Source organism: Canis lupus, chromosome 30 (assembly GCF_003254725.2).
Source record: "Canis lupus dingo isolate Sandy chromosome 30, ASM325472v2, whole genome shotgun sequence".
NCBI lineage: Eukaryota > Metazoa > Chordata > Mammalia > Carnivora > Canidae > Canis > Canis lupus.
Genome location: NC_064272.1, coordinates 39,394,580 through 39,411,851, shown reverse-complemented (window position 1 = coordinate 39,411,851; position 17,272 = coordinate 39,394,580). Strand labels below are relative to the sequence as shown.

At 44.7% G+C, this 17,272-nt stretch overlaps 1 protein-coding gene across 1 annotated transcript in view; it reads right to left on the bottom strand.

The window, feature by feature from the left end:
- The window catches only part of PEAK1 (pseudopodium enriched atypical kinase 1), a 293,402-nt gene that overhangs the window by 59,798 nt on the left and 216,332 nt on the right, over nucleotides 1-17,272 (bottom strand). The window contains 2 exon segments of the mRNA XM_049104348.1: nucleotides 10,688-10,731; nucleotides 10,733-13,833. Coding sequence (XP_048960305.1) covers nucleotides 10,688-10,731; nucleotides 10,733-13,723 — 3,035 coding nt within the window. The 5' untranslated portion in view covers nucleotides 13,724-13,833.

Here is a 17,272-nt window from a genome sequence, read left to right as displayed (position 1 = left end):
CGCTGGGAATGTTGATGAGCCTTCGTTTCTCTGTGCCCTATAAAATAGGAAGGATGCACTGTCATAGATATTGGGACAACTGAGATAATGTGGGTGAAAGTGTTTTAAGAATTATATAGTAAGATCCTGGAGTTTAACTTCAGATACATTAGGCGAACAAGGAAACAAAACTGACCCCAAAGGTGGGGGAAGTCTCAGCTGGAATATTCACTTTGGAATATATTCATTATGAGACTCTCAGCAAGTGGCTTACTTCTCTGGAGTTTTATCATCTTCTATAAGGGAAAGGGATGTAAAGCTGTCTGAAGACCACCCCATCATGGTGCGCACAAACACAACCATTCTGCATCATTCTGTGATTAGGACAAAGAGATTTATCAGCTCTTTGTAAAACATGATTATTTAAAATTTCAATAGTAAGGGCTTTATGAATTCAATCTAACTTTAGGAACAGTGTGTCAGCAAATGCAGATGTGATCTTTATAAATGCTTATAGTCCAGAAGCTTCTTTAGAGGAAGGAATATGTGATCAGGAGATCAAGCAGCTACTTTCAGCTTCTGTCTTCAATTTTTTTTTTAAATCTTTATGAGAAATAGGAATTTGATTTTCAGAGGCCAGTCTGGTCCTAAGCATGAAAAGATGACTTTGATAGGATTCTCTTAGTAGAGATCAAGCAAATTAAGATATAACTGGAGCATAAGCATTAAAAATATGTCAAGTTTCTAACTAAACTTTATAGAGAGAAAGACATTCCATTCTACCACAGTCTAAAAAGTGCTTACTTTTCTTCATACTATATGCACATACATACATGTACATAAAGAGACCCCGGCTCTGGGTACTTCAGCAAATTGCAAACCTGTGTAGTGTTTGGATAGAATGGATACCAGCCACCAACATGCCTGATAACCACAGGCCAATCAGATATTTGAGCTTAGTTCAGAGACTTGGCCAACTTTTTCTGGGAAGAGTCCATAATAAATATTTTAGGCTGTATAGGCCATATGGTGTCTGCTGCACCTAACCTTGCTATTAGAAGTGCAAAAAGTAGCCATAGACAACATACACACGAATGAGTGTGGCTGTTTTCCAATAAAACTTCATTTAGAGAACAGGTGACTTGCAGGCCACAGTTCTCCAACTTTTGGTCCATATCCTTGAATCCTGAAGTGGATTAGAAGACTCCTAGGATTGACTGCTGGGTTATTGAGGAATACAGCTTAGTTCTAAGGACTCTAAGAAGATCAAAAAGATCTTGGAATGATAAAGGGAGGGCTTATACAGATGAAGGGTAGTCCTAAGGGATCAAAGGTATGCCAAATCTTATCTGCCTGTCCAAAACAGAAGTTGGCAGAGGTTTGGACAAAATCCCAGCAGTCAGAGGCATAGTTGAATTCTTGAGATGTTTCTGGGAGTCCTAGAGAAATCAGACTTACATGATACGCAGAAACATATGCTGGGGGTCTTTGCTAATTAGGAACATGATGTTCAGGGCTGATGATGCTAGAAAGGTTAGCCAAAAAAGGCCATTATGTGGGCAAATGAGATCCTTAACTTTGGCTGGGAGTATTAGTTATTTTGAGTGAGTTACAGTTATTTTCTTAGGCATTGCTAAGGTTTTCTAATTGATCAGAAAAAAATTTTGAGCTAAATTTTAAGGACTTGTGATTGGCAATAGATACTGCCTACCAATTATAGAATAAAGGTGATTTTAGTCAACAATAAATTTACCACACAGCTTATTGAAAAGGCTACTAAAAAGACATCCTTCAGGAAGAAGGAAATTGAATCCAGAAGGGAAGAGTTAAATAAGATGGAATAGTGTAAAAAAAAAAAAAAAAGTGATAAACATATGAAAAAATCTAAAATAAAAAAGGATGATGTGACAGGGAATGACCGAGGGGGAAGTCTCTTAAGAATGGGCAGTCAGTGAAGAATCTTCTGAGGAAGTGACATTTAAATTGATACTGAATGGGGTGCCTTGGAGGCTCAGTTAAGTGTCCAATTCTTAACTTCAGCTCAAGTCATGATCTCAGGGTCATGAGATCGAGCTCCAGGTCAGGCTCCGTGCTGGGCAGGGAGCCTGCTTGGGACTTTCTCTCCCTCTCCCTCTGTCCCCCACCTCCTGCTCTCTCTCTTAGGTGGAGAGATAACTGAATGACAAGGAGCCTGCCATACAAAGATCTGAAGAAAGCATTCCAGAGAGAGAGAATAGCTGATAAAAAAAGGATTATGTTTGAAGAGCAGAAAGAAAGAAAACTGTATTGTGAGAAGTTCATGAACAAGGGGATGAGTAGGAGATAGGTTGAACAGGTAGGCAGAGGTCATATTATGTATGAACTTCCTTCACTGTGTTGACACTATGGGATCTGATTTGATCTATACTAGAGAGATTAGATTAGAAGGGGCAAGAGAGGGCAGCCCGGGTGGCTCAGTGGTTTAGCGCTGCCTTTGGCCCAGGGTGTGATCCTGGAGACCCGGGATCGAGTCCTGTGTCAGGCTCCCTGCATGGGGCCTGCTTCTCCCTCTGCCTGTGTCTCTGTCTTTCTCTCTGTGCGTCTCTCATGAATAAATAAATAAAATCTTAAAAAAAAAGGGGGGGGGGCAAGAGATTAAGGCAGGGAGATCAATTAGGAAAATACTTTTCCTAAACGGAGAAGGAAAATCAAATGAGATGATGGTGGTATGATTGCTGATATTTTGCATGTGGGGAGTGAGGGGAAAAGAAGCACTAAGGATGATTCCTAGTTTTCTGGAGTAACTGGATGGATGGTGGGACCATTTACCAAGAAGGGAAGACTTGGGATAGAAGAACAGATTTGTAGGGAAAAATAGAGACTTGTTTTGGATAGGTTTCGAGACATCCTCTATTTCATGTTCATGTGGAAATGCCAAATGGGTAAGTATGTGAATCATGAAGAAGTCAGGGATAGAGTCATCAGACTATATCCAGTACTTAAAATCTTGATACCAGATGCTGTTTAGCCAGGAGTTAGCCCTTAAAGTTTGAAGAATCTTTCCTGGTATATGGTCATAATGGGAAAACAAACAAACAAACACCTTTCTTTTTGGAGATACATACTGAAACATTTACAAATGAAATGTCTGGGATTTGCTTCAAAATAAAGGGGGGAGGGAAGGAAATAAATGTATAGATTAATCAAGACTGACCATAAACTGATAATTGTTGAAGTGTGTTTTGGGGTAAATGGTGGTTCATTTTACCAATTTATCTTCTTTTGTATATGTTTAGAATTTTTTTTAAAAATTTTATTTATTTATGATAGTCACAGAGAGAGAGAGAGAGAGAGAGGCAGAGACATAGGCAGAGGGAGAAGCAGGCTCCATGCACCAGGGGCCCGACGTGGGATTCGATGCCGGGTCTCCAGGATCGCGCCCTGGGCTAAAGGCAGGTGCCAAACCACTGCGCCACCCAGGGATCCCTAAATTTTTCTTTTTAAAAATTTTTAAAGAAGATTTTATTTATTTATTCATGAGAGACACACACAGAGAGGCAGAGACACAGGCAGAGAGAGAAGCAGGCTCCCCACAGGGAGCCTGATGGGGGACTCAATCCAAGGACTCCAGGATCACGCTCCGAGCAGGAGGCAGATCCTCAACCACTGAGCCACCCAGGCGTCCCATGTTTAAAATTTTCTTTCACAAAAACTTTATTTATTTATTTTTTAACTCACAAAAACTTTAAAACGAAAATAAATAAAAGGACCCATTTTAAGGTGGTATCCATTAAAAGGTAGTCCTATAGTGATAGGTGACTGATCTCATGGTCAACCTTATAAACAAGGCACTGCGAAAGAAGGGAAGCCAGAATAACTGAGGTTCAAGAGTAAGCAGGTAAATAAGATTAAACAGGTGACAAAGGAAAAAAAAAAAAGAGTCAGACACAACAGGTGACAAAGGTCACATATATAGGGTCTTCAGTCATGTAAATGCTTGGATTTACGTTTAAGAAAGAACACTCGGCCGTTCTAAAAATATACCATAGGGGCAAGACACTCAGCAAGGATTATCTTAAATTCTGGTGCCCTACAAGGAATTTGTAAAGATGGCAACCCTATTGCTAGATGCTTTACAGATGTCAATTTAGTCCTCACAGTAGCTCCATGAGATATTATTATCACTATCATACAGGCTAGGGATCTTCAGCTTAGAGAGGGTGTCAAAACTCACAAAACTACCAGTGGTACAGATGGAATTCAAATCTTAGTCTGACTCCAGTGCTTGCATTTTTCTTACTATGTAATATTATTTCCATACTATGGACACCAAAGAGTTGCAGAGATGGTAGATAGGCTATTGCTTCTCAAAACAATAGTGGAGGGATTCCTACCTGATCAGAGACCAGAATAACCATCAAACTAACTTCTCTTGATGCCGACTAGCCAGAGAGCCAATGGATATATTCCTGAGTCAAAATTTGACTAGTATCCCTGTCACTAGTATTCCCACTTTCTAGCCCATTTTCAATTGTACCAATAGAGAGTTTATTAAAAAAAAAAAAAAAAAAAAAGTTGAGGCACCTGGCTGGCTCAGTCAGTGGAGCATGTGACTCTTGATCTTGGGGTCGAGAGTGTAAGCCCCATACTGGGTGGAAAGATTAAATAAAATCTTAGAAAGAAAATTAAAAAATTTAAAAAGTCACACTACTTTCCTCCTTAAAAACTGTTTCTGCCCCAAAATCTACAAGGGCCCAATATTTCAACATATCATGCAAGCCTCTTCACAGTTTGTCTCTGAAGTTCTCAAATTTTTTGTTCTCAGGATTCCTTTACACTTAAAAATTACTGAGGAGTGCAAGGGCTCTTGTTTATGTGAATTCTACTTGTTGATATTAGAAATTAAAAATGAGAAAATTTAAAAAGTTACCAGTTCATTTAAAAATAATAAACCCTTTCAAAATAGTAACCTAAATAATATTGTTTTCAAATCTTTTAAAATCTGGCTTAATGGAAGACAGCTGAATTCTCATGGGTGTTTCTGCATTCAACCGGCTGTGATATGTTGCTTTGGTTAAAGTACAGTTGACCCTTGAAACAATGGAGGGGTTCAGGGTGCTGCCCCTCATGCAGTAAAGAATCTGCACATAAATTTAGCTCCTCCCAAACGTACTACTAGTGGCCTACTATTGAGTAGAAGTCTTATTCATAACATAGCCAATTAACACATATATTTTTTAAAGCTTTATTTATTTTAGGCAGAGAAAGAGAGTCAAGTAGGAGGGGCAGAGAGAGAGAGAGAGGGAGAGGGAATCTGAAGCAGACTCCACACTGAGTGTGGAGCCCGATGAGGGGCCTGATGTCAAGACCCTGAGATCATGACCTGAGCCAAAACCAAGAGTCAGCAGTTTAACTGACTGTGCCACCCAGGCACCCCCAATTAATAACAAATTTTGTATATGGATTATATACTGAATTCTTATAAACAGTAAGCTAGAGAAAAGAAAATGCCATTAAGAAAGTCATAAGGAAGAGAAAATACATTTATAGTACTGGGTGATATTTATAAAAAAAATCCATATATAAGTAGGCCCATGCAATTCAAACTCATGTTGTTCAAGAGCCAACTATACATTAAAATAATTTGATGTCATCCAGATATATAGGTAGGAAAGGTAGTAATTATTTTAGATAATTGCTGATGTTCTTCTTGGTACTATAGCAGAGCTAGATAGACGGAAGTCTCTTAAAGGTTACTTATAATGTGGAATCTGAAAACACATCAGTAAACTTTTGGACTCAGTTACATTAAAATCTCTTGGTCCGAGCAGCCTGGGTGGCTCAGCAGTCTAGCACCGCCTTCAGTTCAGGATGTGATCCTGGAGACCCGGGATCGAGTCCCACATCGGGCTCCCTGCAGGGAGCCTGCTTCTTCCTCTGCCTGTGTCCCTGCCCCTCTCTCTGTCTCTGATGAATAAATAAATAAAATCTTAAAAAAAAAATCTATTGGTCCAACTTATAGTCTTTTAAGGATTTAATTTATTTGAGAGACAGAGCAGGTGTGTGTGTGTGTGTGTGTGTGTGTGTGTGTGTGAGAGAGAGAGAGAGAGAGAGTGTGTGCATGAGCAGAGGAGGGGCAGCGGGAGAAGCCGACTCCCCGCTGAGCAGGGAGCCTGACAAGGGGCTTGATTCCAGGACCCCGGGATCATGACATGAGCTGAAGGCAGACGCTTAACTGACCGAGCCACTAGATGCCCCCCAACTTGCAGTTTCAATGGATCTTTTACTTATGCATAATTTTGTAATATCGTACACTGGGTCATTTGGAAATCACCAGTTCACTGAGTTATGCAGATCTTCCAAATGTTGACACATTTCATTATATGAACCTTTTTATGCAAATACTAACACCACCAATACCAGAAAAAATCTCTAAGTATTAGGAAGCTGTCAAGGTCCTGGTAACAGAGGTTTTCGAAAATTCTTATTTTAATTTGAAAGCCTGAACTTTTTTTTATAATTGACAACAAATACTGTCAGTTGTTCTTGAAGTCAGAGGCTTCCTATGTTCGTTCTTAAGAAAATATCTTCCAGGGATCCCTGGGTGGCGCAGCGGTTTAGTGCCTGCCTTCGGCCCAGGGCGCGATCCTGGAGACCCGGGATCGAATCCCACGTCGGGCTCCTGATGCATGGAGCCTGTTTCTCCCTCTGCCTGTGTCTCTACCTCTCTCTCTCTCTCTCTCTCTCTGTGACTATCATAAATTAAAAAAAAAGAAAATATCTTCCAAACACTCAAGTCTGAATAGCCAGAGAGGGTCCGCCACTTGTTCTTTCAGGGTAGTCCGTGAAAAAGGCGGCTAGTTCAGCTTTGTAACTCAAACCTTGAACCTCAAACTAGTTTTCCTTGTGATGACCACCGTACTCTGGTATGCAATGGAAGTAACTTATGTGTACTTCCCATTTTATCACATGGAATTTTCAAATGGACATAGTCTCAAGGGTTGAGATTTAATAGAAGTTACTACTCCATCAAGGACATGCTTAAATGAAACTGTTTTAAAACTATTTGTATAATATTACGCCACGGCTTTGAGCTGTGTTAAGGTACACGCAGTTTTACCTACTATTGTTTTTGTACCATCAGTGCAAATGTCAACGCAGTGAAAAGAATAATGTCTTATCATGAAAACAGTGACACTGCATTTTGATCCTGCCTTGACCTCATTTGAAGAGCCACCGGTCTATTCATTATCCTTTTCCAGCCACCGGTCTGGAATCTGCTATCATCTTCTCTGTGACTCTGCATATATTGTTCCTTTGCCTACAGTGTCTTTCCCAAGCAGCAGGAAAAATCCTATCTGTCTCTTAAGATCTGGTTTGTATATCATTTCTGAGAAGTCTCTTCTAAGCGGATCTAATCACTGCCTTTTATGCTCCTGCACCACCACACACATACGCTGCTTTAGCACTTACTACATTGAAGGCACAGGGGCTACTGACATCTTGAAGCACCCAATCTGTGCCAGACCTTGTGCGAAGTCTTTTATGTATTTCGCCTTTATATCCCCACACTGGCTCCATGTGAGAGCTGTCCTATCACTACAAACTAACTGCATGTCCTTCACTGTACACTGAAGGACCGGACAAATAGCTCAAGTGAGGTCAAACCTAAGCCTGTTATTTCAGCGGTGTGATAATCTTTCCCCCTATATATTGTCCCGATGGCACATTTTTTTCACCTGAAGAAAAATAAATGAATTTAATGACAATCTAATCCCATAATAAAAGGCTTTAAAAGTCCCTTATCTTTTAGGGTCTGGCCTTCAGTTGAGTATTTTTCACATCTTATAGTTTGGATTTGGAATCTTCATTACTTAAAGAAAAACTTGAATTTTCATTTCTTCCAGTAGCGTGTTCCCAGCTGTGGGATGGCAATTTAACGAGTACACTGCTGTCAAGCTGGAAACACAAATGTTGACATTTGACAGTAACATTTTTCCCTTTCAGAGTTCCTTCAAGTAAATATCATGGTGTATCCAAGTAAATCAAGCAATTTTTGAGAATGCAAGTGGTGTATATTTTTCAAGGAGTATCCATGTTTATTTCAAAACTTTCCAAAAAGTTTTTAAAAATTCAAAAACCTCTTTTTCTCCTTAGTCTGAGACATTATGAAATGTGCCAATTCTAGAGTGTCTCTAAGAAAAACTTAATACCTCAAAAATGCTTTACTTAGACTACAGCACATTATCTCTAGATTCCGAATGGTGGTGAGATCGGTGGCTCTGGAAGTGCAGCCCCACGGCCAGCAGCCTCAGCAGCACCTGGGGACTGGTTCCAAGTGCAAATGAGCAGGGCCCACCCACAGCACCTCAGAGCAGCTGCATCAGAAACCTTCCGGGTGGGGCCTGGCAACCCCTGCTTTACCAGCTACCGAGTTACTATGATGCCTGGTGAGATCTGCCACCAATGGGGCAAACCAGCTGCATTTTTGGATTCATGGATGATATTTAAGGTTTATTTACTTATCTGAGAGAGATCGTGAGTGCACGTGTGGTGCACACGTGGGGCACAGGGAGGGGCTCAGAGGAGAGGGAGAGGAGATGCAGATTCCTCACTGAGCGTAGAGCCGGCCTTGGGATCCACCAGTCTCAGGCCCTGAGATCATGACCTGAACTGAAACCTAGAGTCAGGCTCTTAACTGACTGAGTCACCCAAGTGCCCCTCACGGCGTCTGGAGATACGACTCCAGATACGTCTGGAGATGGCTCCTGCGTTAGCAAATCTGTGACAGTATCAGCTGGGTGGTAAAGGGGTCTGCTGTGCCAAGGGCCACACACTGTGGCCTGCAGCCAAAACAGAGACTCTCCTTCCACAGGAGAGAGGCCCAATCTCTGCTTGGCTCTGCCTTCCAGGATGCGGATACACACGCCACAGCCATACTTAATGAGGAGTGAAGCCATTTATTGATCTGTGAGGACTGTCGCACATAAGTAACTCCAACCATGTGCTCTTTAAATTGCTTTCTTCCTAAATAAAACAGTAACCTGCAATACATGGGTTTTATTACTACCGGAGCATGACATTCTATCATCCACCTTCAACCACCAACGGCAACACTCCTCTTCCCAGGAAGGTATTATCACTATTCTACTTGCTTTGCTAGCACGTGGATTTAAGGAAAACAGGAACTTGCTAGCATTTTGGCAACTAATTAGGAGTCACGTAAAAAAGCTTATTTTCATAAAGAATATATAAACATTTTTCCTAGAAAAAGTGAAGGCCTTAAGTATTCACTTCATTTTTATTTACACTGTTCTAACAAAAAGCTGCCCTATCATAAGTTTGCTCTCTTTTGAAAAGACAGGGCCAGGCCCGGTAGAGGGGACTTACTGTAAGACAAGAGGGAGGCCGACTTAGAATCTGATGAAAGAACTACTTAGGGCACAGCTCTGCTTAAAAATACCAAGTACTGGGGCAGCCCGGGTGGCTAAGTAGTTTGGGCACCGCCTTCAGCCCCGGGTGTGATCCTGGAGACCCGGGATCATGTCCTGCATCAGGCTCCCTGCAGGGAGCCTGCTTCTCCCTCTGCCTGTGTCTCTGCCTCTCTCTCGCTCTCTCTCTCTCTCATGAATAAATAAAATACTAAAAAAAAACAAAACCAAGTACTGGGTGCCTGGCTGGCTCAGTCGGGAGAGCATGTGACACTTGATCTTGGGGTTGTGAGTTCAAGCCCCATGTTGGGTTAAGGTTGGTAGAGGTTACTTAAAAATAAAATCTTAAAAAAGTACCGGGGATATAAGGAAATCATCCCATTTGTTACAAACTCAGGGTAATAGTTCTTGTTTTTATGGGCAGTTTGTTAATTTTGCTCACACCACAAACGAGAAACTAAAAACTTAAGCTTCCTAAACATAAGTGTTTATGTGAATGATTACAAGTGAAAAAATAAAAATCACGTGTTAATGTTAACAATGCGACTATAGGAAGAACACAAACTCTAGAGTCAGAGAGACCAAGTTTGAATTCTGGCTCGATTACGAGCTACGTAAATCTGCTTAATTCTTAACCTCTCTGGGTTGTTCCCTGATATGAAGAATACAACCAATGTGCAGGGCTGCTGTTTGGATGTGAGGATGTGACACAAGGCTGGGAGTGTGCTCTACCCGACGTAGGTGATCGCAGACAGTTTTTCAGGAATGAGGAAGCAGATCCCTAGAGGACTGGGGCGTGCACTTGCCAGCTGCCGTCAGTCAGGCCTCTGTGCTGGGTGGATCTCAATCTCAGTAACAAGTTCTCTATCATCCTTGTGTTAAGTAGCTACAAGCTGCTGGCCCCCATCTCCAGCCCCTCCCCATTGCCCACAATGCTTGGAAGGAAGACAGAGACAGAAAAAAGAATCCAAATACTCCCTCGGAACACAGGAACACGCACAGAACTGACTAACCCCTTGGCCACCATGCGCCCACCTGCTCCTGCCTCTTCCTCACGCTAGCGGAGCATTTCAAGGCAACGCAGCACTTACTGCCCTTGAGGGGTCCCGGGCTTGCCGGCCACTGCGGCTGCAGCTCCAGGGCCGCGGCCCGCCTGTGCCGTGCGAGCCCGCCGCGGGTGCGGCTGAGGCCGGACTGCTGCTTCTGGACAAAGTGGCTCCCAGACAACGTTAGGGACGGAAGACAACTCGGCACTGCGCGTGTGCTGAGGCCCCGGAGCCCGCCCGCCCGCCACCTACCTGGGAGCCGGCCTCGGCGGCCGGGGTGGGGAGGAGCGGCCCCGGCTCTCGGGCCCGGGGGGCTCGGCTCGGGCCGGCTGGTGCGCGCCGGGCTGGCCTGTGGGCAGGGTCGCACCTGTACGTGAAGACCAGGGCCGGCCTGTCCCGGGACCCGCCCGGGGCCTCGGCGAACCAGTGGTGGCGCTGCACGGGGGGCGGCGGCAGCATGTGGATGACCGTGCCGTCCAGGCCCAGCAGCCGGCCCTGCTCCCGGCCCTTGTCCCTGGCCTCCTCCTCCTCTGCCTTCCGGCGGCGGAAGAAGCTCTTGAACGATATCCAGCGCTTGGGCCTGGCGTCCGGGGCCCGGCGGCCGGCGTCGGGGAGCAGGGCCGCCTCGGCGTCCGCGGCCCTCGTCGGGCTGGCCGGCCCGGCCCGCGGCCCCGGGCGCCGGTGCAGGAGGCTGCCCGGCTGCTGCTGCGGGGGGGGGCTGGGGCGGCGGCCCTGCTCCCCGCGGGCCTGGGCCAGCAGCCTGGGCAGGGGCCCGGGGCCCGGCTTCGCCGGCGGCTCCCTGCGGCCGCGGGGTCGGGGGCCGTCGGTGGCCTCGCCCGCGGCCTGGGCCGCAAGCAGAGACCTGGGTCGGGCCGGGGTCGCGGCCTCGGCGTCGGGCGGAGCGGCCTGCAGCTCGGGGCCAGGGGGGCGCCCCTCCGGAGGGGCCTGCGGCGGCTGCACGGAAGCCACGATCCGCGACAGCGCGGCGCCGGCCTGGTCCCTGGGCTCCCTGGGGCCGCCTGGGCCTGGCGCCTCCCGCCCCTGGGCGCCCTCGGCCGCGGCCCCGGGCTCGGCAGCCGTCCTCTGCGCGGTGGCGGGGGAGCTGTGGCCGGAGCCCGAGCCCCTCTGCGGCGGGGACGGACCTCGGCCAAGACAGCTGTTCAGCTCCTGAACCTTCTGAGCCACCGAGCCCCTCTTGCGCTCCGTGCTGCTTGAGGACCCCTTGGCTTGGGGACATTCGGGGGGTCTGACGGCGCTGCTACCGGACGCTTTGCCGTCCGTTTCTATCTCTTCGTACGTATGGCTTATTATACTTGTGGTCTTTTCCTTCACCGACAGCTCTCCGCTTGTCCCAAGAAAACTTTTGTAAATGGCTAGGTTATCATACGCGTTGGGATTGATGACAATGGGAACTTTGATGGCGTTTTTGGAACTCCGAGCATAAGTGGGCTCGTCATGGATGATAATCGGGAAGGGCGGCATGCCGGCATTGTTGTAACTATTGAATTTTATTTCCGACAAATTGGGCGACTTAACAGGGATCGTTTTCGAGGAGACGTTGGTAGTTGTTGGTGAAGTAGGTGCTGATTTGTGGCAGCTTTTCCTGGGAGGGACGTTGGGCCCGGTCCCGCTGCCAACCAGCTCCACCCTGGGGATCTTCTGGCGCGGGCTGGTGCTGGAAGTCCACACCTCCTGGTACCGGATGGCACTGGAGCTGGGGAAATGGGCGCCCGTTTGTCCTGATGCCAGCGCAGGCGAGGTCACCGGAGAGTTTGGAGTAGAAGAGGAGATTTTCGTCTTGGGGTTGTTAACAGGCCCCTCCAGGTGCTCACTGGCCATGGCCGCCGACACGTCCACGATAGTATACGGCTTGCACAGCGGCTGCTCCAGATTCACCACTCGGTAAGGCTTTGCTTGCTCTTCCACGGGGACAAGGTTTATGGTCACTGCTTGCCCAGCGATGTCCGTAGAGGCTTTACTTTCTTGCTTCTCAGTCTGTACAGCGATCTTGCCATCCTTCTCTTCCAATCGGAGAGCGAGGACTGCTTTGTGTGTTTCTGGAGCTTTGACTGAGCCTTTGGGGGCTTGTGAGGACTCCTTCTCCTGATGATCACTAGACAGACTTTCACAGCTGGGCTCCCCTTCCTTCATGTCCTTAGGATCTCCTGGGTTAGCAGGAGGTACTCCTCCGTTACAGACCTTCTGGCAAGAGCTACTGGCTGTCTCAGAGCGTGATTCTTCTGTTAGAGAAGAACCTGGCGACGTAGATTCAGAGGACACCATGCTCTGAATGCTTCCCGGCCCATAGGAGGCCACAGAGTTCTCTTCATAGCCATTCAGGATTTCATCGTAGCTGTCGTCATAGTCGACGGCACAGATTCTCTGCAGAGACTTATTTCGCAGTGGGACCGTATTCCATTTTTTGTCCACAAAGAACCGAACAGGAGACAAAGTATTTGCCCTGAAGTTAGCAAAGCGGGGCTGCCCTCTCATGCGAATCTCCATGGCCAACAGCTCTTCATCGCTCTCATCCCAGCTCTCATGCTCCTCCTCCATGTTACTGAACAGTACATCTTCTTCACTTTCCTCGCCGCTAGAAAACTCGGGGTAACAGAACCGGCCCCCTTCATTACTGATCACTTCTGTGCTCCCGCTCAGAATCACGTGCTTGCCTGGAGTGTCCTTTATCCCGCCCATCATGCAGCTGGGGGGAAGCTTTCTTTCCAATGATCTTTTATAGCAATCATTTATTCTTCCTAAGAAGGTCTCTCTGGAGTTTGTTTCATTCCCTCTTATCTGAGCGGCGGCATCCAAGCCTGCTATCTCCTTTAACACATCAGTTAGCCCATTATTGTTATTCGATATCTTCTTTGCACTATCATTATTGCCATAAGGCTTAGGAGCATGGCTAAATCCTTCAATGTCATCTTCATTATTATTATTAAGTGGTTTCTGATTCAAGGCCGTCCTGTTTCGGTTCCATCCTATGATGACAGGTTTCTCACAGTGTTCTTGGATAGTAAGTTCACCACATACACTTTGCCCATCTGCTACCATCATAGTGGGCTTCACAGCTATAGTGGGTTTTTTAGCCACAGGAGGACGGAAATTTGCAGTGTTCCTCATGCGGTGGTTATTACTGTGATTGGCATTAGTTTTCACATTGCCATGGGTGACGGGTGCCTTCTCAGGGTCTGGGGGAAGCTGGTGCAAGCTTTTAGGTTTAAAGCAGTTCTTGCATTCACCAGGTTTCCAAACGTGTTCAGTAAAGGTGTTACAAGCAGACATTTTTAAAAAAGGACCTTCACAGACAATGCTTTCCTTTCAGTGCATGGCAAAACTTTCATCCATCAGTTTTCACCTCCCCTAGGTATCATAGCAGCTCTTGTAAGTGTGATCTGTGGGGGAAGAAAAAAAAAAGAAAATCTAAATGGAAAAGGCACTATGGAAGCATATCATAATGAATGACTTAAAACAATTGGCTCCATTCATCAACTTTTGCTTAAATTAAAAGATTGAGAGGGCAGCCCAGGTGGTCAGGGGTTGAGCGCCGCCTTCGGTCCAGGGCGTGATCCTGGGGCCCCGGGATCGAGTCCCGCGTCGGGCTCCCTGCATGGAGCCTGCCTCTCCCCTCCCTCTTTTTTAAAGATTTTTAAAAAAATCTTAAAAAAAAAAAAAAAAAGAAGATTGAGAGAGAAACTAATTTGAGCACTTTCTGAACTCTCTTTAGCCAATCAGCATTCTGGAAAGTCTGTTTTGCAGTCTTAATTTTGTACCGTCTCACTGAACTATAATCTATGTGGCAAAGACACTGTGACCTTGTCCTTCTGGGAGGCCTTTGAAACTGCTCTTTTTACCATCTGCCAGCCTGACAGATGCACACTTCTTAGCCCACTGTAGGTTCTTCTTCTCCTACCCACCCTTTCAGTTTTGGGTATCTCATGGACTCCTCAATCTCAATGCATTCAAGATGAATCCTCTGGCTACCTCTTTTCTGAACTCTAGGAGACTTTCTACTCTAAGCAGCTGTCCTCTCCTCACCAGGCCACCTCCTTCTGTCTTTACCCTATTTAACTTAATGTCACTACCATCTACTTAGATAGCCAAGCTCAATCTTTTTTTTTTTTTTTTAAGATTTTATTTATTTATTTATGAGAGAGACAGAGAGAGAGAGGCAGAGACACAGGCAGAGGGAGAAGCACCTGGGTTGCCCGCCAAGCTCAATTTTGACACTGCTTCCCTCACTTCTAATTCTGTATCTAACTCCTTAAATTAGTTTTCCCAATTTGACCTATTACATTTCACTGAACTCTCTCTTGCCATCAGTAGACCCTGCTAGTAGTTCAGAGACTCACCATCTTTGCCTAGATTCCTGTAATAGGCTGTTAATGGGTCGTCAAGCCTGCAGTCTCACCCCATTCCAATCCAGCCTTGGACAAGGAATATCAGCCTCATTTGGAAACTTGTTAGAAATGCAGTATCTTCAGGTACAACCCCAGATCGACTGGATCAGAATTCATATTTAATGAGATTCTCAGGTGATTCTATTGTTCTTGTACTACTATCAAATTCACCTTTCTAAAATGCTAAGATGATCAACTTATTACCTACCTTAACTAGTCTGTGGCTTAATCTTACCTAATGCACTGACTCCCAAATGTCAGCGTGCAGACCAGGGGTTGCCAGCTAAATAAGAACCACTCGGGGAAGCACCTTAGCCCTACCCAGTCAATTTCTGAGGGAAGAAGAGTCCAGGAATTTGATTTTTAAACAAGTTCTCCAGGGTTTTTTTTTGTTTTGTTTTGTTTTTTGTTTTGGAACAAGGTCTATGTGCATTAAGATGTCGGAACCTCTGAGCTTTAGGGTGGGAAAAAAACCCCTCAGGTTTTCATGATACGGTCCTTGCCTCCCTTCTAGCCCTATGTCTTGAACATCAACTAGTCTTATTACACTTTAAATCCCACTGAGCTACTCATTTCTCCTTGGTACTATCAAAGCCACTTAGACACACTTCCATGAACAAGCACTTTCACTTTTAATTGTCTGGCTCCCCACTAGTTTTTGAGCCTCTTTAAGGTCTGGGCTATATCTTATTCATCTCAATATGTCTAGCATAAGGAGATGAATAAATATTGGTTAACTAAATGTGCTGGTTTATTTAAAAAACTAATCTTATGACTCTTTTTTGTCTTGGGCACATAGCTGCAGACTTTCTCACAGAACATCACTACAGTGTTACATTTCTAATGTGGATATTATAATAAAGTTGGCAGTGGGCATGTTCATGTAAGAACTATTTTAATGGCTGAAAAGTTTAACTTTATGTCCCTGTCATGTACAAGGACAGTGACAGGATCCTTGGTTGGATCAGAAATGCAGCTTTTCCCCTGAGTTTCAGGATGTGCATAAAGAAGGAAATGATGTTTTCTTTAGCTCACGTGTGTATGTGTGTATGCATGCACACACAGAGCTTAGTCCCTGGTGGGTAATATTCAAAAAGTACTCTGCCTCAGTGGAAGAAGTACAGACTTAAAGATCAAAGTATTACACACAGAGCACAACAACCTGGCCAAAACTCTAGTTCCTTCTTTGTTGGGGATCATCAAATGGTTGTTTTTAACATGGTTAAAACATACTTTTCAAGTGTTTGTTTGAAAACATTTATTTAGTCTTTCAGACATTCTCAGAGCTATTCCTTGGTTGATAAAACCACTTCCTGCTAGTCTGAGATTGGAATGTTTTGAGCAGGGGAAGAAAGGCATAAAATTAGGATGAAAAAGAACAGGGGCCAGATCACGTAGGGCCATTTAGGCTTTTAAAGATTACAGAGTTTATCCTAAGAGGAGTGGGAAGCCACTGAAGGATTTTAAACAGGGGAAATGCCAAACGCCATGATCCAATTTGCATTTTAAAAAGACAACACTGACCAAAAAACATGAAATACTTAGGCTTAAGTCTAACAAAATATGTGCAAGATGCACAATCTCTATGCAGAAAACTACAAAACGCTGATAAAAAGTATCAAAGTCTTAACATAAATGGAGAGAGATACCAAGTTCTCTCAGTACTCTTAAGGTGCCAATTTTCCCCAAATTGCTCTGTAGATTCAACATAATTCTAAAAAAAATCCAAGCAGGAAGTTTTTGTAGAAATCAACAAGCTAATTCTAAAATTTATTCAGAAAGGCAAAGGAACTAGATTAGCCAAAGCAATTTCAAAAAAGAACAAAGTTGGAGGACTCACATTACCTGATTTCAAGACTTAGCATAAAGCTACAGTAATCCTGACAATGGGTTATTGGCCAAGGATAGAAAAATAAATGGGAGAATGGGGCCAGCAAATACCAGCTCATAGGCCAAATCTAGCCTGTCGCCTGCTTTTAGATGTCCCTAAGCTAATGGTGCTTTTAAAAATTTTAAATGATTGAAAAATTCAAGAGAATGGTATTTTGTGACAAGTGAAGATTATACGAAATCCCAAATAGAGTGCCCATAAATAAAGCTCTACTGGAACATAGCCAGGCTCATTTGTTTCCATATTGTCTCTGGTGGCTTTGTGCTATGATGCAGAGTTGAGCAGTTCTGACAGACTGCATGTGGCGCTCTCATCATTTTGCAGGGCTTTTTAAGCACTCGACAAACTGGGGCGTTTCTACTGCTACATGTATCACCCATGCGAAAAGATATTTTTCAGAGATAAAAATATGTCAAGTTTCACTACACATATGCATTAATAAATGAAATCTGTAATCACATTTGATGAGAGGAAACACTAACTTAGCACCCTAGTTAAGCAAAATGTTATCCCTCTCCCAGAAAAGAATTCCATTCTTTGGAT